General features: G+C 35.5%; 1 protein-coding gene across 1 annotated transcript; it reads right to left on the reverse strand.

The window, feature by feature from the left end:
- Positions 1–5332: 5332 nt before the first annotated feature.
- Positions 5333–14655, reverse strand: LOC21388691. Its single transcript, XM_010096877.2, has 14 exons — positions 14011–14655; positions 12532–12618; positions 12112–12215; positions 11866–11916; positions 10694–10865; positions 10284–10604; positions 9232–9435; positions 8610–9116; positions 8259–8468; positions 7622–7810; positions 7254–7426; positions 6765–6917; positions 6546–6627; positions 5333–6464 (listed from the first exon to the last, which is right to left on the reverse strand). Exons 1-14 carry the CDS (start codon positions 14497–14499, stop codon positions 6075–6077), a joined length of 3132 nt encoding a protein of 1043 aa, XP_010095179.1. The 5' UTR covers positions 14500–14655; the 3' UTR covers positions 5333–6074.
- Between the last annotated feature and the right edge of the window lie 6221 nt (positions 14656–20876).

The raw sequence follows: 20876 nt of genomic DNA on the forward strand, positions 1-20876 counted from the left end.
TAATAAAGTCTTGTCAACCTCTCAAACTTTTTTTCAAATATAGGTAACAAATAGGTTGTAATTGTATTGTGTATTCGTATTACCTAAATATGACACGTTTAATACACGGGTTACGATGAGTCAATTGTGAGTTGACGGGTTAACCTGAAAATGACACACTATTTAATCGTATTTCACGAGCTCGACCTGATTTTGACTTAAATATATTTATGATAAACCTAAACTTGCTAACATTGTACAAATTTTGAGTCGTGTCGTCGTATTGTTATCCAAATTGTCAGCCATAATTATTGGATAGAAAGTGGTAGAGTAGGTTGTGCTTAGTATGATAGAAGAGAGGAAGGAAGGAAGGAAGTGGGTGGAGGGATTATTGGATAGAAAATGGTAGAGTATGTTGATTAGTAAGAAGGAAGAGAAAAAAAAAAAGGAAAATAAGACGAATATAGTAGGCCCCACTAATTTTTATCTCTCTAATATTGGGAGAAAAACTCAAGTCTACCATTAATGACTAAAATAACCTTTTTGTTCTTATTTTAAATATAAATTAATATTAAATAATTAATAAAATAGTTATATAGTCAACTATTGATTCTGATTCTGACATTTGAAATTTAAATTTTTTGTGAGAGTTTTATACTGTAACAGAATCATGGGTTTGAGTTTGAATATATGAAATAAACATTCCCTTTGCTTATGACCTATTTTTTTGTCCTCTGATCATACCAAACAATATAAAAGGAAATCAACTCCATTCTTTTCCTTCATATTTTTTTTGTTTTATGTGTTTTTTTTTTTTTTTTTTTTTTTTTTTTTTTTTTTTTTTTTTTTTTTTCATATTAAATTTTTTTTTCCTCATTTTTTTTTTTTTTTTTTTTTTTTTTTTTTTTTTTTTTTTTTTTTCATTCTCTTTCTTTCTCTCTTAGCAAACAAAACTATAAATTTCTTAGATATACACATTATTGTGGAGTCCACTTTTTCTTTCGATTTTATATTTAGGGAGTTATGACCTTTTTCTTTTCTTTTTTCTTTTTTTATGATTTTGATTTTTAGTTATTTTTAATTTTGGCCCTCCAACTATATGATTTGTCTTGTTGTGATTCTCAAATTTTAAGATATAGACCTTGTTTGTTTCGTTAGTTCGAGTGATGTTGATACCTAAATTCGTACTAGGTCCATTAAGGGTCCAAGCCTAATCATTTGAGTTCTGCAACGTAATTGGGCTCGTTTCGTGGACCCAAGCCACGCTCAGGAAACTCCTGTGGGTTGTGGTTTGATGGGCCATAAGTGATCACATAAGCCCATTTATCCTTAATTTGACCAAATTTGAAACTCGCTTAGGGTTTTTTAGAATTAGTATAATTAAGCATGAATGAGTGACAAGAAAGCCTTCTCCTTATCTTTGAAGGCCCAAAATCCTTTACTTCAGCCATTGAAAGGCCCAAAACCCAAGCCTGGTCCTTCAAAAATTTTCTCCAACTCAACGGTCTGAGAAATCGATTAGTTTTGCCTCCTTCGGATGCTTTTCTCACAACCAGACATGCCTCTTGAAGCATTCCCCGTGTCAGGCATGCTTTCCCAGCTTTTTTTCGTATTAGGTTGTCCATTTGGAGCACTCGTGCACATTCAGAGCAACCTGATGTTGGAGCAATCTATTGTCAGAGCAAGTACGATGGCTACTTGGTTATTCTCATACAAACAACCTCCGATGAAGGTCTGACGCGCGATCAGGCCCCTAAAGATGAAAGTTTTCGGACAAACACTCTTAGAGATTTTAGGTCTGAAGTCACTTCGTGTCAGCCCAAAATTCAAAATTTGGCCTCAAAGTATTTCCACTTTTAAGGTGTTATTTTGGCTCATCCGATAAGGTAACTAGGATTTTGCTCCAAACAAAATGACTTATGCCTCACTTCATTAGAATGCCGCCGGAGCAAATTTCCAGAAACTCAACATCCCATTTTCGGTGAGTTTCTTTGTCAAAACTGGAAAGCAATATGACACCTTTCCTCCGAATGGGAATGCTTTGATAGCCCGTCACCATTTTCCTCATTCCAAAACCTTCCATTCCATTTCCAAACCATCTTTTTGTCAAACTAAGAAAAGCCTCTAATAGCATTCCTCCAAACAGAAATGAGTGTTTAGACCTCCGTCAGAGCAGTTGTCAAGCACTCCTATTTACTCCTATAAATACCCCTTCACCTTCTTCATTTCAACACCACCAACAACTAGATCAACACATCATATCTCACTATCACTCTCTTGAGTACCGAAACTCTTGAGAATTCACTCCAAACTCTCTATGAATGCTTTCTTCAAGTCTTTTGCTACAAAGACTTGAAGTCTTCTTCAAATTCTTAAGGAACTCCATAGTTTCTAAGTGTTGACCTCCTTATAAACTCCTCGAGAACACTTTTCAATCCTCTTCCAATACCACCTGAGAGTGTTTTGATAGTTATTTTCGTGCTCAAGCCTCCAACCTCGGAGTCACTCTCATCCACCACCGGAGGGAGTGCTCCAAACGATCTCCATGCTCTCGGAACAACCTGTCTCAGACTCCTCCATACCACTCTTTTCTCCATCAGCACCATATTTACTAGCAAAGCTATATACTCAAAACTTCATTCTCAAGAATGTCGGAGCAACATATCAAAGGGCAATGATTGCGATCTTCCACGACATGATGGGCAAAAAAGTCGATGACTTGGTCGTCAGATCCCACTCCTGGAATGACCATTAGACTGCTTTGACCAAGGTCTTCTGTCATTACCGCCAGTACAATCGCAAGATGAATATGAAGAAGTGTGCATTCAGGGTTTCCTCCGAGAAGTTTCTGGCATTTGTCGTCCATCAAAAGGGAATAAGTGTTGATACCTCCAAAGCCCAAAAGATTGCAGCATCATCTCCTCCAAGGACTCCGAAAGAACTCAAAGGCTTGCGCGGAAATCTATCCTACATTCGGAGATTTATTCTCAGAATGGCTAATTTTTCTTCCTCCTTCAATGTTCTTCTCAAGAAAAGGGTTAAATTCAAATGGACGTAGCACCATCAAGAGACATTCGAGCAAATACGGGCGACCATGAAGGCTCTGGAGCCCGAAAAGCCTTTGCTCATCTACATCGCTACAACAGAATCCAATGTTGGAGCTCTCCTGGCCCAAGAGGGTTCCGAGGAAAAAGAGCATCCCATCTACTATGTGAGTTGACAGCTTAATTGTCCGGAGCTATGGTACCCCTCTACGGAGAATGAGTTTCTTGCGCTTATCTATGCCTCTCAGCGGCTCCATCACTATTTCCTAGCCCACGACCTCATCTTATAGTAAAAGCTAACCCTCTTCGTTATCTTCTCACTAAACCTACTTTGTCGGGCCACTTGGCTCATCGGTTACTTCAGCTTTCGGAGTTTGACATCACATGCATTATGCCAAAGGCGATCAAAAGCCAAGTCGTCATCGACTTGATGACGCAGTTCAACAACAATGGAGGAACATCGCTTGGTCAGGAGGACACTGCAAGGTCTCCGGAGGCTATCTCCAAATAAGCAACATCAGACACTTCGGGGCTTCTCGGAGCACCTTCAGAAAAACCCTCCAACGTGAATCAGTCAAGTGCAACTCTCACTCCAGAACTCTCTGAAGAGTCTCATGAAATAGTCTACTCCGCCCAGGAAATTGAAGACTTTTGGACTCTCTATTTCTACGGGTTTGCCACCAACACTTCTGCAGGAACATGCACTGTGCTCATCTGCCCGGATGGGGAGGCCACGACCATCTCCCATCAACTTACATTCCCATGCACCAATATTGTCACGGGGCTAATTGCTACAGCCTGGAGCATGGAGATTCGCATGATCAAGATCATGGGAGACTCCAACTTGGAAATCAAGTGGTGCAGATGAGAATTCTCCGTCAAAGAGGCTTCTCTTGCTCCATATCAGACTCTCGTGCAGCAACTCGTCAAGCAATTTGAGAAAGGGATCATCAAACACACACCAAGCTCTACCAATCCCTACGCGGATGCCTTAGCCACCCTTCGGTCTCAAGTTCGCTTGTCCAGAGAGACTGCTAATGTCCTTGTTATCAAAAAGAATCAATCCATCTGGGATCCCTTCAGCAATGCTCAGGAGGAAAACGAAGAATAGCAAGATGACTGGAGAACCTCCATCCGTGAAACACTACTCTCGCCCGAGAAGTGAAAAGGCATAAAGTTACTTTGTGATTATGCTATCCTCTCCGGTGATCTCTACAGGAGACTCCCTGGAGGAGTCTTTGCGAGATGTGTCAGAGACAAAGAATCTCGGCAACTACTTCAACAAGTCCATGAGGAGACTTGCAGGATAAACTCTCACACGAGTCTCTACCGAAGGATTCAAAGAAAGTGCTATTTCTAGCCTGACATGATGAAAGAGGCCGACGCGTTACAGTCACCATGCCTCAAAAGAAGAAGCATGTCTCCATCATATCGAATTGAGCAAAGGATGCCATGGCAATAATGAACCTCTTCAATGCTAGTGTCACCCTCTAGATCAAGTGCTACATAGACATCTTCCGGGCCACCATGAATGCGGCTCTCAGCTACCATCATCATCATCAAAGAGAGTGACCAATGGGAGTCTCACATGCTAGTGGTCACCGAAAATAAAGCATGGCAAGGGGTCTGATTCCAAGTTACCGATCATATAACCATGGGTATCCACCTGAGCATCCACCGTAAAATTGACCTATCACTGCCAATACTGAGCACTAAGGCTGTCCCCGACGCCAAAACACTTGAAAAGTACAAAAAAAAATCATAAAAGTCACATTCCAAATCAAAAAAAAAAATGTAAATGAAGGGAAAAAAAACTTTGACAGTAGATTTTCGACGGCTGTCCCCTTCCTCAACAGTCCCAAACCTAAAATTTGTGGCCATGGCCTCGACTGGTGAGAGAGATCTCCCCTGGATCTTCAACCAAGCAAATGTTGCAGATCTCCACGGTGGAGCGAATCCAATGGCAACTTCCTAGGCTTATTTGTGTCATTGCTCTCCAATGATCATGTGTTGTAGTTAGGTCTTCATTTTATTTTAGCATTTAAATCCACAATGTTGTGCTTTTTGTAGCACTTGAGTTCCACTCTTTAATTTCTCTGTTAAAGTGGTCACTGATCAGCTGCCCAGCACATTTCTACTCTTATAAGAGCCTTTTCAAGAATAAAATTAATCCCATCATTTTATTCCCCCAATCTTAAACAATGTACTACCATTTTTGCAGTTGCAATACTTCAAACAACACAGAAAGAAAGAAACAAGTCCTTTTACTCTCTTTTGAAAATGGTCGGTTTTTTTTTTTTTTTTTTTTTTATTTCGAGGTTTTGCAGGTGCAAAGATAGTGAGTGAGCTGTGAGATTGGACGGGGAAAAAATGGTGGGTTCTATTTTATTCTCGAAATGCCTTCGGAAATAGGTGCATGTGCTGCGCTATGTTGACAAGATTGAATGGTTGCAGGCTCCAGTAACCTCTGATCTAAGTCACTTCAAGTTTTCAAAACTTCACACACTGACTTCTTTGTTGGGTAAAAAGCATTCAAAATGAACAGCCGAAAATGCTCAAGCTAAATCCGCTTCTTTTTTTTCACTCTTTCTCCTTATAATCAAGCATAAATAGCTTTATTCTAATCAAAATTGTTCTTTCCCAAAGAATATACAAAGTAATAAAGAATAAATACTCTACTCACTAAGCTGATTGTTCTGAATAGGGAAAAAAAGAATCTCAACAAGTGTCGGTTTAATCCTCAAGAACCCTTTTGTATACTCTTATCCGCTTGGGAGTTGGGATGACAAGGTACAGATGCTGGAGAGTCACCATTGCTGGGAAGCTTCTTTTCTCTCCCCTTGACCTCATTACGTGTATATATCCAGTAAAAAAAAAAAAGGAATAAAAACTGTATAGTCGAATATATTGATGTTGTTAGAAAGAATTGACCGTGTTCTCAATCCTCAGGTCGCTTCCAAATTCCTGTGTTGAGAAATTAGTGTCTCCGTAGCCATGTTAAGTCAAGTCTTTGTGAGATAGAATTCAACCATTTTGGATACTACAAGCTCGCTATCCTCCAAGCGACTTCTGCTTGTAACCATATTTCATCCTTTCGAACAACTTTTCTCTTGTCTTCCTTTTCTTGTCCATCTTTAGCCTATATCTTTGTTCCCTCTCCCTTTCATATATACCTTGCCAATGTACTTCGCCGGTTAATGGCCATAACCACATCTCACTTGGATGGTCACCATCATCTGCAGCCTCTGCCAAATTTTCATCAATTCTTTTTAACAAGGTTTGATTGAAGTATTTTGCCCACATAAATTCTTTGCGTTGCTCAACTGGGTGTTGCTCTTCCAATGAACCAGCGTGTGGATCGATGTAAACCATTTTACGTGCACTATGATAAGCCCAGACATTGACAAGGACTTCTAACATCCGACAGTAGCAATGTTTTTTCTGCTCATGAATTAAGAATATATAAATGTTAAACTACCACTTGAACCCGATAACACAAATATAAGAATCTGCAAGACTCACCTCAATGTCCGAAGAACCTAACAAACACGTATTTTCTTTACTAACATTGGCGTGCAAGGCATCAAGAGAATCAGCAAACATCCTGCAGTTCAATTACGAAACCTCAGTTGGTGGTCTTGTCAACATTCAGCAAGTGCCTTTGAATGGAGTAACTATTACTAATAAAACAGCAAATTCTGTAAGTTGAAACATAGAAGATCTCAAGCCTCTGAAAAATACCGGGCAAACATAACAAACTCCAGGAATGAAGGGGTCGGCATAACCCAACTATGCAATGCAGACCAGTGACCACCATCTTCAGGCATGGGGGGCAGAGCTTCTATATGTGATGGCAAGCCATATATTCTACGGAATGCATCTTCAAAAGCAGTTCTGCACGCATTTTTAAGCAAGTATATTATCATTCAGAGCAATTGAATGAATTGCTGGAGCATATTACATGGTTCACTAGTCTAGCTATCACACTTTTGTGACAGCATGAAAACAATGACAACTGAAAGTGAAACCCTTCCGAGGTGCAGTAACTAAATTAATAGCCATAACGGCATTCCAAAGCTTGTCTATATTCATTTACTTTACTCGTAAGAGAAGTAAAGATACCCCATACTTTTGTAAGCACAAACATAGATGTAGCAGCAATCGAGTCATTTACCCTTGTTGTACGCATATGGGCAGAATAACTAATACCAAATGTGATGTATTACGTACCTGCAGTATCCTCCATTTAAGATGTCACACATAGACCAAAAGGTAAGTGCATTTTTGCTTCCTGTCACACCTCCGTCCATGTTTAGACGTGCCCAAAAATAGATTACGTCTCCTTTAGTGTTCTCTTGTATTGTTTCTTCCAAAACCTTTTCAGCTTTCGGGGACAGTGAAACCTGCTTTCTCAAAAAGGACAGAAAAATGAAAAAACCAAAAACGAAAACTTATTTGGAAACTTATTTGAAAACCAAAAACTTGTACCAAAATTTACATTGGACAGCCCCAACTTGGTATCCCACAGGCAACAAGCTATTTGGTCTACTTTATTTTTATTGGATTTAACAGAAACTTCGAACAGTGTGAAAGAATACCTTCCTACCAGCAGCATGCCATGATTGAAATCCAATCCAAGGTCTCCCATGAATGTTATCCACCTTTTTTGCAATAGCAAACATTCCTCCAATTTCACATAGAATGTCCCGGTAATAGGTTTGATTTAAAATGGGAAGCCGACCAACAGCATTTACATCATCTGATCTCAACTTCCGTGCTCCAGCAGACTGGCAGATACATGTAAGATAAGTTCAATTAAGAAACTACAATATTGCAATGTAAAATATTTAAGTTTTTATTTAATTTACTACAAGCTCTCATAAAATTAGATAAGAACTTGTGAGATAGTGGTTAGCATTTCTTAGTCGATAATCTTCAAGAACATGCATTAACCCGAACCACATTAGAAATATCCACTTGAAATCAATAGAAGGAATATGGAAATAGTGAAATTATGGCTTGTGAGTGGCTGACCAGTAATTTCATTTGCTTGTAGGTGCTTGAGTGGTTACAAACACCCTTAAATTGTTTTAAGTGCTTTAACTATTAGGTCACAACAGAAAACACTATGTCCCAACCAAAATATTTTCACACTAAAATATGAGGGTACTTACGGAAGAGAAATAGATTACATAAGTAGGTATAAAATTGGAAACATGGATAAAAAGTACTCACAAGACTCAGCCCACGGTATAAAGAACCATGGTGCAAGAATGGCCAGGCTGCAGCTCCACTGTATATCTCATAAATGCATACCGGCTGGCCTGTCCTCTCCAGTTCTCCCTCGTCCCTTTCATTTGGCTCAAACTTTAGTTTTTCAGATTTTCGAGCATTACGATATATGTCATCCCATACACCAGAGACTTTTTCCATCCTTTCATCAAGCTACAGGTGAAAGGGAAAAAATTGACAGTTTAAGATGTTGTTTCAGGAATAACATCTAAAAGTATATAAAATGGCAGAAAGCCGGAAAATGGGGACATTCGGCAAGTCACGCATTAATGCATAACTAAGAGAATGCCATACCTCATCCATTTCTAACCTCTCATATTCTTCAGAGCTTTCAATTTCCCCTAAAACATCCCAATCTTGTTGCTTTGGGATATCTTGTTCCAGATTCCCAGTTCCATCCTCGGAGAAGTTTTGAGAATTAGCAGAATATGTGAGCTCTTCTTCAAGGGCATAAACAACACTTTTAGCAGCAGATTTCCCCTCAGCTATGTGTGACATTTCATCCCCTATCAAATCTATTTCCTTCTGGAACAAGTTCCATTCCCAAGCCCCCAGATGAAGCTGAGAAATTGGACCTGGAAGAAAAGCATCAGAAGGAAAATATAGCACACTCTCCAGAAGTCTTGCATACCCCATTATACATTCTGTTGCCATGATATTCTTTGCAAGCCGTCTTCCAGACGAGGCAACTGTTTGAGCAGATCTAGAAAGTTTTCCACTTGAAATCAGGAATGAGAAAGCCTTCAGTAAAGCGTCCGGATTATGTTTTGGAAAGAATATTCCATGGACTCCATCAACTATCTGCATTCAAAAGGCACTTCGGTAAATTTAAAAGTAACATAACAAAAAAAGGGAAAAAAATCCAGTATGCTGTAGAAATTAGTTATATCCAAAAAGAGGACTGAAATAAACGTACATATTTCTGCAAGACGGGGAAATCAGGTGCTATTACTGGAATTTCAAAAGTCATAGCTTGGATAAGTAATGGTGGAAAACCTTGTACACCTTGGGAGGAGTCATAAAGAAAAATGTCAGCCATTAATAACAAGCTTTTCACGTCACTGTTCAAGCCGTAATGCCTCAAGGAATCATCCTGTAATCCTAGACGTGAAGCAACTTCCTATATAAAAAGTCAAGAATCAATTAACCCTCTGAGGAAAGAAACAAATAACGTTAATCATGCGTTGAAGGAGCAGAAGATTAATCAGAAATGGCAAGAAAACAATGAAAATCTCCCGATCCTGTTTCATCATCTTCGTACTAAAATTTGGTCTAGTGTTTTCATAAGATTTCCTTTAATGCCTCTTTCCCATTTATTTTCTACGATCAGTGACAACTTACTCATTAAAGAAATTGGTTAAAAATACAAACTTAGACTTGGTAAACTCTCAAAATCATTCTGAAATTTACGCCAAGTTGCATATACACAAACAATCGAAAGATAGACTACATATAAATTATAATGCAACAGTTTGCCAACCAAACCCTCCCTTAGCTTAACTCACCAAGCAGCCAGTAAAAATACAAATGAGGCAACGGATATCACAGTCTAGATCCAGTGAAGTCAAAAAATAAGTAAACAAATAAATAATAATAATAATAATAATAATAATAATAATAATAATAATAATAATAATAGTATTTCAAAGGTCATTAGCAAGGTAATAATGATAGTAACATAGAATCACACAAAAGTCATTACTTGTGAAAAATAAACTTAAAAAAAAAAGCAAAGCAGATTATCTTCCTGGATTAGACTATGTGATAATTTCGGAGGAATATCCATCCCCCACTTTTTAGCATGTATTATATAAGCATCAAAAACAAAATTTTCAGTCACGTTTTGACCATGAAACATTCATTCACTTGCAAACAGATGAATTAAGGCATTTCTGAAGCAAGAAACTTAAGATGTGATAATGAGAGAGCAAACGCGTAAGCTTTTACACATATTTTACAATGGATTACCTTTAAGACATCATTATATCCATCAGTGGAATTACCACATAAGAAAACAAATTTAAAGGACCCTCCTGAATCTTTCCTCCTAGCATACTTTATTAGCAAAGGTCCTACGGAATGCATTGCCACAGCATAGTCCCATGCTAGCTCATTGTAGAAGGTTGAGCTTCCGACTATAAGAACCAACAAATCCTCTTTACCAAATCCATAATCCATCCTCAACTGTGTTTTGGAGTGGGTCTTGACGTAGCTTTCGGCAGCCCAAACATCTACTGGTGATCCAGGAATGACAAAGAAGTTTCCCGAGTCTAGCACACTATATAACATCTGATACAAGAAGCAAATAAAATTTGAGAAACAAAATAAGAATAAGTGCTGAAACAAAGTGAAATATAAACTTTGAATAGCAGATCTACCGGCAGACTAAAATCTGGAAATACAATAACATTAGCTCTGCTAAAAGCACTTCTCCAGTGAGAAATAAGGTGCATCCAGCCCATTTCTTCATACACTGGAAGACGGCTTGCAAGGGTATCTTCTTGAACTATCCATATCAATGGTACTGTACAAAAAGGCTCCTGCATGAGGCTGCATAAACATAAAACTCAATGATCGTTTAATCTTCAGCTAAAAAAATCACTTAATTCCTAACTTCTTCAAAATCCAAACTACTTGGGCTTGTTTCTGGACAGTGGACAGTAATATCTCTGTTGAGTAACAACTACAAAATTAAACCCAACGCAAGTTTATTCACAATTAAAATGTTTCATGCTAAAAAAAGACAGGAAACTATGTAATCCAGGGTAATCACTAAGGTCAATAAGCAAACTAAGGAGCAATTTATTGGCCACCTTCTTATCCGCATAATTTGCAAAGAAATGGGAAATGATAATGAAACATATAAGCTATACCCAAAAAAGAGAATTTCTGATTTCCCTTTCATATTTACATTTTGTTGTTGAATGAAAAGACATAATTTGGTGCGTCCGAAGAAACAGGAACTGCCACTCCCAACCCTCCCAAGGGAATTCCATAAACATGACGTTTAATCGTTTATGGCCTTGCTCATTAGCATTTAGCTATTGCATTTATCTTTCTTATTGCTAATCACATCTAAGTTTAATCGTTTATGGCATTGCTCATTAGCATTTAGCCATTGCATTTATCTTTCTTATTGCTAATCACATCTAAGTAACTAATTTTTGGGATTGGGCGCTATTAAAAGAAAAATCTTTTGGAACGAAATAATTTATATACTATGACTACGAGGACTCAAAATTCTTTTGTTATTAAAAGCTCCCTCCTGTCTATTTCTCAATCTATCTCTGTTTTGTCATGATAAGTTCTGAAACTTACTAATTGCCGAACGATTGACCACGCTTCCACACTCCTTCTCTCTCATATATAAAATCAATTGAGAATGATTGCCAAGTTATTTACGAGCTGTCTTTTGCCTAAAACATTAACAAAAGAAAATGGAATACTAATAGATCCATGTCAAAATAATCAACTACTATCAACCAGTCAGGGTATGCAACTATGCAAGTCAAAATCCTTGGTTCTAAAAGAGACTAGCAAACTAGCCCACCTTGAAATTGCTTCCTTTGCTCCAAGAGAGTCAACAATAACACCTTCAAAACTGCAAAGAAAGTAACACAATGTCAATTATCTGACCATGTAAACTTATAACCATAATCTTGCCCCAAGTTGCCAACCAAAGAACTGACACTGTCCTGTTGACCAAAATTTAGGCATTCTCAAACCCAAGAAAGTAATGCAGATTAATAAAAGTAATTAAAAAAAAAAGCTAGTATATGAAAAGAAGAAAACGTACATTGACCAATCCATATGGCCATAACTCTCGAAACCTAAAATTGAAATCTGGCCTCCAAGTTGCTCCCACATTGTACGAGCATTGCCATTCTCTACTGCAAAAATCTGTCAAATAGGCACTGTGAGAAAATATTTTCAAATCCAGCAGCTGAAACCACCATACTGGACAACAAAATAACTCCTCAATCATCTAATCTTTAATACAAAATATTTTAATAAGGAGGTATACAATAAATTGTCAATTTTCAGTCCAATAAAGAAATATGAATTTTCAGTTAGCACTTCCTATCATAACATTTGTGTCAAGTGTCAACTTGTTAAAGCACCTTCTCTGATGAAATATGAAACATTTGCTTTGCACCTATCAATTACAGAGATGAAGAACAACATACAGAAAATCAGTTTTAAACGAAGATCTTACCTTGAGCGCATAACCAAGTTTTTGAATATTCTTCACAATAGTGATTAACATCAGAGACTCTGAATTTTTCTTCATATTTCCTAATACCTGATATTCACAACAAGGGACGGTTTAGATTCAACATGCAAAACACTTGCGCTTCAATGCATTGAAAATTTCAAATATGAACCCTATATGCAGGCAATGGTACGTGATGAAAAAAATAAATCTAAGCCTAGATCTCCAGAATCATTGACATGAAGGTGAGAGGAATCCAATTTTGGCCCGATTGTTTGATCTCACATGCTCTGAACCTCTATAATATGGTTAATCAGTTGACAATAAAACTGCACAGATAATATGAGCCATTCTAATCCAACCCCACGATGCCTCCACACTGAAACCATGTCACAAATCCTAAAGCGTTCTCTTCAAGAATTTACAAAGCTGATGTCATCTAATCAGTTCGTATCATCTCAGGCAATTGAAATACAAAAAGTACTATGGACAGGCACTTTATTCACCCCCACAAATACCAACATCACTCCCTCATCCTTATATCGCAAAAGCTCTTCAATACTTCACATGACAATATCCCAATCTTTTCGTATCTTTTTCGTATTTAACAGCACTGCCAACTGCCACTGCTAAACTACCAATTATGCATTAAATCATTTCTAAAATAAAATTATATATATATATATATAAATACAAAATAAAATAAAAAAAGAGGAAGAAGAAGAAGAAAAGGAAGCGGGTAATTGTCTAGTCGAGAAGTCAGAAAAAGGGAAGAACTTTTTAAGGGCCCGTTTGGAGGGTGTACTCAAACCTTTATTCTTGATTCTTGAGTTGGAGTATATAAAACAAATGGGCCCTAAATGTTTTGGAAATGAAAAATAGCGAGCAAGTGTTCAGATTGCACACCACTATTTACTATCATTACAATACCTATAGCTATCACAAGCTCCAATTGATTCCCATCCAAAATCTAAATCAATCATTAAACCAATTATGAATTAAGCTATTTCTAAAACAAAATTCGGGCAAAAATGGAAGAAGCGATTACTTCTCTAGTAGAGAAGTTGAGAAAAGGAAGAACTTTTTAAATCTTAAGAATTTGATTCCCATCCAAAATCTCAATCAATCATTAAACCAATTATGAATTAAACCATTTCTAAAACAAAATTGAGGGGAAAAAATGGAAGAAGCGTTTACTTGTCTAGTAGAGAAGTTGAAAAATGGAAGAACATTATAAATCTTAAGAGAGCAATCGTTTAAGATTGAGCACCGGTACATACTATCATTACAAGAACCAAGCTTCAATTGACTCCCATCGCCAAAATCCCAATCAATCGTTGAAAAGCTAGTAATAATGCACTTCCATAAATTGAATAAATCAATTTCCAAAAAGAGAAAAGAAAGTAAATTTACCGTTAATTCAGAAACTAATCCAAACTTACAGAAATGGAAATAAAATAAAAAGAAAAAAGAAACGCTTACAAGAGCAAGCCTCGGCTTCCGAACAGCAATCCTCGGCTCATTACGCAACCGATCGAGGCCATTCGCGTCCGCCAATCGCCGCGATATCCTGCCAGGAACGAACCTCAGCGTGGTCCCGAACTTCAAGCCTTCTCTGAGCAACCTCCCTCTCTCACTCCCCTGCTTGAACACCGACATGATCGAGCTCTGCAACACCATGGACGCCATTCCAAAAAGGAACACCGCGAAGATGATTACCAAATAGAGCGTGGACTTTCCTTTGAACCACAGAAAGCCTTTGCGATTGAAACGGCTGTTGTAGTGCGATCGGCCGCGGACGGGGGCGCGATCCGCGAACACCTTGGTCCGGTCTCGGTCGTGGCTAGGGTTAGGGTTCCGCTTGAAGCGCAGGCGGTCGCGGATCGAGTGGAAACCTAGATCGTTCCCGCCGCCGGCGTTGCCATTGGCGTCGAAGGTGTTATCCGGAGAAGGCGAGGAATTTCTGCCCATTGCGCTTGCGCCAGGGCTTTTCCGGAATCTTTTTCCCGGGAAAGTGACGGAAAGTTTATCAACTATGGGCGATGTGAAGCGTGAGAGGTGGCATTGGAGAGAGAAGGATTTGCCTGAGAGAGACGAGAGTTTCTTATTTCTTTGTCAATGTGAAGTGAAAAGGGAGTTTGCGCGTTCTCAGTTTCCGGCTCTTTTTTATTATTTATTAATTTGTTTATTATTATTTTATTTTAAGGTGATTTAGACAAACAAATGGCCAAATTACTATTGTTGAATTGAAATATGGCTTAAGTTTAAAAATATTTCGTACATGCTTAACTATATAATAATATTTAAATAATATTATGTAATTACTTTATTAACCTTATAATTATACAATAATTATTTTTTCACGTTATCATGATCTTGCCCCTTTTTTTCCCACATTTTGTGGGATATCACCCTTTTAAAAAAATCCAAATCCAATATTTGACCTTATAATTATACAATATTTGAGATATTATTAAATCACAAGGGTTGTTCTTTTAGAGTGTAACTTAAGTGTAGTTTTTGAGTTGAATTTGAGTTATAATTTGAGTTGAAGTTGTAACTTGAATAAAGTTGAGTAAAATTGAATAAAATTGAGTAAAGTTGAATAAAGTTGAAACTTAAAAGAATATGAACTTAAATAAAGTTGAAACTCGAATTGTCATTTCTTGAGTTTTTTGGACAAAAGAACAACCCCAAATTGACTAATTTAAAACATGCTGTTGATAATAGCAATTTTTTTAAGTTTTAATTTTTTTTTAATAATTAATTTCCCCATATCTCTACCAATATAAACCTCTAAAGAACAGTTTTATAAAATATATATAAAAAAAAAACCACCTTAGACGATAAGAATCATTGACATAAAGATAGCACATTTAACTTAATGATCATAAGTAACAGAACAACTTCATTAATGTAAATGCAATTTCATTATTGGAATTTTGAAAAATTATATATATATATTGTTAAAATAATACCCCAATTGAAAACTAATACAAACAACTGTTTCATTAAAATAATTACAATATCATTAAATAAGTGACAATCTAGTTATAAAAATAAGTAGAAAACAACCCTACTCCAAATGTTAGAGCGTGTCAGTAAATTAAAGATTATATCATTACATAAAATAGTTAGATAAATACTAGAGAAACATTTAAAACATATTTGCTTAAACGAAATAAAAACAACACTACTGTAAATGATAGAATGTTTCATCAAATTAAAGATTATATCATTACATAAAATATTTGATAAATATTTTTAATGACGACACAAAGTATGAAATCTGAAAACAATGTAAATGCGATTCAAAATCTAGATGAATTATTTGGATCATATTTTTAGGAATTTCAATTACGAGAAAAATGTGGAAATTAGTTACCAATAAAAACACAAGAAAATCAATTAAAATGGTATTTTTGGGTGCCAAAAATTGTGATTCAAAAAATCAGCTATATAAGTAATATTTGTAAAATTAAGCCACATTTTAATTCGAATTAAAAAAAGTTCATATTGTGTAATTTTTACTTTTGCATTATTAGTGTGGGTTTGTTGGGCTTTCATTTAGGGTGCGTTTAGTTGCAATAGCGAAATGGTAACGAATTGAAATTAGAATGTGCTAAAGACATAAACTGATTCTTTAGGTTGCTAGAAACATAAATTGATTCATAAGCCTCTCCATTGTTTATATTCTCTCTCTCTTTTTTTTTATGAAGACCCTTAAGATTGAGATGAAGGAATAGCTAACGCTTGTGAGAAATATATTGATTGTGCTTCATCCACATCCATCATATTATTAATGCTATTAAAAGTGTCATCATCAATATTAATATCATCACCACCTTCTTTTTCAAGTTCCTCAACTACATGAACAAGAGTCTCAGAATTCCTATCGATGGCATGATCTTTACCAAAAATCATGCACAAATCATCATACTAGGGAAATGATTTGGTCTTCAATGGTGTTGTTTCTTTGTGACTCTGTATTTTATGGAAAAAAGCTAATATATAAACAACTTTTATAATTATGCAAATTCAGTAGTGAATTAATTTTATAAGTAGCTTGAGATATTCTTCTCATACCTTTTATAAGTAGCTTAAGATATTCTTCTCATACCGGCTCCACAGCAGTAATTGTTTTTCTCTCTGCATCCCATCCGAAACCGCTAGAATTTGGCCTAATTAACATTTCATGAACAATTTGAAATGAGTTTTCAAAGTTTTCATTCTTAACTTAATATGTGGTCTAGTTAATAGGTCACAACTAAGTAACCTGCTATTAATTTCCTCTGAAGAGCTTGCAGAATTCAAATTTGATATTACCTTTTACTTTAAATGTTCCCTTAAATACGAGCCTCAATCAGAAATTTGTCATCATCTTCATTTCAAAAATCTTTTATGCTTCATTTGTTTCGAGGGTTCTTGCTTGGTTCTAGATTTTAGTTCTTAGTTTACTACAATATTTTTCTCTCATAAAAAATTTAAATTTCAAAAATTAAAATCATGAATCATAGTTCTGAACTCATGAACTAAACGTCACATTATTTTAACATGGGCCTTTTACTTGGAAGTGTCCATCCTAACAATGAAAAAAAAAAAGATGTGATGCAAAGGAATTGATATTCATTTTTCTGATGGGATGAAAGGCCATTCAGCTTAAGTACATGAATGAACTTATAAGAGAAAATTACTAACTTATCCTTACAAGTGTATGCGTCTAAATTTTTATCTTCTATTTTTTATTATTACCCTTTTGTTAATATAGTTATTTAACTAAAAAAGTATTAATCAATAATAAGAGATAAAAATCAAGACTCACGCACTTTTAAAGGATATTTATAAAGGTTTCTCAATGACCAATATTTCTTTACTTTCCATTTAGCCCAACTGAACGTGGCCTTAGTTGGGATGTTGGAATGTAAAATACGACAACAAAAGATAAAGCCCCGTTTATTTCACTAATTTACTCAGTCCAATTTAGTTTGAACGGTGATCATTGTTTGAATTCATATTTAGTAAGCACGCAGTCCGAATAATATTCCTAGTTTGAACTGAGTAAAACTGACCAACTTAGCCCCTATTTGTTTCACTAGTTTAGTTCAGTTCAACTGTAAAACCCGAGAAAATCCTAAAGTAGAATTTTTTCAATTGTAAAATTTAACTTAGGATTTTTCTTGTGACACCGTATATTATTACCTTTATAATGGAATGTAAACTTCTACATCAGTGAGATCTCACACAGTAGGCTGATGAGATGGTATATGTATTGAGCATAATCATCATTATGATTAACTATGATCAAGTTCTGTTTGAAATTATGAATTAGCATGAATTTTGATGATTTAAAATGTCTTAATGATCAAGGATCTAAATCAAGAGTCCAATGAAGAAAGCATAATAAATGACAATTTTAAGACTTATAACTTAACAGAAATTTAGACGTTAATTGTAGAATTCCTGTTATATAAATATTGTTTGATGATTGTGAAAATTATTTCATGAATATTTAAACCCAACGATTGCTTCCATGACTTTCATGAAAATATATAATGAGGCGATAATGTGTTCGTTGAACGATAATGTCTACTTCATGAATGAGTTACATTAGACTCTTTAATGATTTAATTGGAAGTCAACCTCGATAGAATTTTTCAATATTCGTTCCTTAGTGTGAGAAATTCTAGAGGGGATTAGTACGTTACGATGTATGACATTTCTAGTCAAATATTTATATTGAAGTACCTTAAAATTATGTTGAACTTTATTTAATTAGTACAGATGATTAGGAAGATATTTGAATTAATAGACCATTATAGACAAGGTTTTGAATCAAGGGTCTAACTTAGGTCTAAAGTTGATCAATGGTATATAATGTATTTAGGCTTGACCAATGGTGTAGATATTAGATATGACAAGATCGATGGTGGAAATTATAGATGATTTTGATTAAGTTTGATCAAGGGTGGAGATTTATTTAGATGCTTTGAGAAGGCTCGCATGCATCTAACTTGTTTGAAGAATTTGCATGGCTAAATTAGGAAGTGTCTCATAAATGTGTACCATGCAAAGTACTAGGTGATAGTGACCCATGTATGCTTAAGATAATGTAATAGAATAACCAATTTGAAAAGGAGTCAAACTTGGGCAAAGAACCAATCAAATGCTAGAAACCCTTTCTCTCTCTACTCTCCCACTCCCCCTCTCTTCCTTTTCTCTCTTCCTCCACGTCCCTTCCTTGTTTGTGGTCTGATTTTCCAGCCCCTCTGGAGACAAAGCAAGTCTCAAATTTACCCCTCCAAAGCCCCCATATATAAAGAATAAGATGCCATTAGAAAACCCTACCTCCCTCACTCATTTTTCTATCTCACTCTCACTCCTTTAAGCTAGAAAAACCCTACTTAATTTCTACCTCTTAGCTACGCCTCTTAACAGCCCAACTCTCATTGATTTCACCATCAAGTCTCAAAGACATTACTTCTAAGAAGCTTGAATGGAGTAGTCTACAAATTAGAGATGCTAACAAGGTAAGTGCTAAGATCTAAGTCTTGTAGTTGATTTTCTCCTCCTTATTTGGGTGTAAACTAACCAGAGAGTGTTTAAAGGAGATCAAGGAGGTTTGGAGCTCAAAAGGAAAGGAGAACTCCAACCAAGAGAAGAAAGAGATATAGATCTAAACTAGAAACCCTAGATCTAGTTGTACTTGAGGATATGTCTTATAGAAATGTGATTTTCGTCTAAGTCTTGAACATGGAATGAAAATATATTTTTATGGCATGAAAATACAGAGAATGAATTACAAATAGGATGTTGAATCATTTGACTTGAAGTTGTATTAACCTAGTTATGTTAAATTTAATCTTAAGTTGCAATCAGCATTTTTTTTCTGACCAGCATGTAAAACGTCAGATATTGTTTAAGTTGGGCTTCAAATCTAACCTTGATATTTTAGGTGTGGAAATTAGACATTATGAGCTCTCTAACGAGATATCATGGACCCTAATATGAGTTTTGTACAATTTATTATGAATTTTTGAATACAGGGTATGGAAACAGGAAATTTTTGCAGCAACCCGAGCCTAAGTTGCTCAATAGGATGAGTTATGAATTGAATCTGGTAAAATTGTTTTAATGGTAGTTGATATGACATAGACACTTGTGTTAAAATTTTAGAGTAAATGGAGTAGAAATGTACCCGAAAACGCGATTTAGAGTTTAGAGGACCTTTACTGAAAAACTAGGAAAAAAATGGAGAGCCCAAAGTGCTAAGTTGCATTTGTTGAAGTTATGAATATTTAGGGGTTGTTTAGGATGTTTTTCCACTGTCCTAAATCAGAGAAAACTAAAGGATTAAACTCCTTATAAGTTAGTTACCCGGTGTGAGGTCTAAAAACTGTAAAAGTTGTAAAACCGGGACCATTTTATAAATTAACAAACCTTAAGTGAAATGAGGGTTTTAGATATGTGTGAAAATACTTCTTAAACCCAAATAACATGTTTTGAGTGAGATAAGGATTTAGATTGAGGTCTGAAACCCGATCGCCCGTTATAGGTGTAAAAGTGTCCATTTTTACCACTGTTAAGGGTAAAAAAGAAATTCAACCATACCCACTGTATTTCTACGTCTTAGACCTATATATAAGTTGATTTTACAATTAAATTTAAACTTAGAGAGTTTGAGTCCAAGTGGAATCAGAATTAGGCCTCTAGAGTTCCAAATAGATAAAATTCTCTTAGTATAAAAATGACCACTCTAAAGTCTCAAAGATTGGGCCTAAGGCCCAATATTAATTTTGAAAAGGCCATAAGTTAAGAAAGGACCTTTATGGTTCCTTGAGTCTTATTTAACGACTCTAGTGTCTGCTTAAAAAGATGAACGGCTCTTTAGAATCCACGTCTATGATGAAGTAGAATAATTAATTTATTTTGTAAATAAATAAATTAATTAATGAATCAAGAAAATGTTTTTCTTAAAGAAAGGAAAGGAAACTATTTGATTTTTTTTAAATAATGGTTAAGTTAAGGATTTGAAATAATTTATTTTTAAAGGTATTAGTTATAAAGTAATAATTAATCATAATTAGTTTATAATTTAAGTATTTGCAATTAAAGTTTTACTTAATTATATTTAATTAATAATAATTAAAGATAATTTATATTTTAAGAACATCAATTATTAATTAATTAAGTATAATTAATTAATAATTAATCACGGTTGCTTAATTATTTCTCTAATATTTTATTGAAATCTATGATTAATTAATTAATTAATTAATTAATCAATTAATTAAATTGTTAAAAAGGTACAGATTAAAAGGTTAGATTTACTAAAACTAGGTAAAAACAAT

This window comes from Morus notabilis, unplaced genomic scaffold (assembly GCF_000414095.1).
Source record: "Morus notabilis unplaced genomic scaffold, ASM41409v2 Scaffold931, whole genome shotgun sequence".
Taxonomy (NCBI): domain Eukaryota; kingdom Viridiplantae; phylum Streptophyta; class Magnoliopsida; order Rosales; family Moraceae; genus Morus; species Morus notabilis.

Bases quoted from the DNA above. Each gene is read 5' to 3' on its own strand.
- LOC21388691 (XM_010096877.2), bottom strand. From the start codon at position 14,499: ATGGGCAGAAATTCCTCGCCTTCTCCGGATAACACCTTCGACGCCAAT. The intron at 8,469-8,609 runs GTATGGCATTCT...TTTCACCTGTAG, and splicing joins AGAGGTTAGAAATGGATGAG to CTTGATGAAAGGATGGAAAA. The intron at 6,628-6,764 runs GTATTTTTCAGA...ATTGAACTGCAG, and splicing joins GAGTTTGTTATGTTTGCCCG to GATGTTTGCTGATTCTCTTG.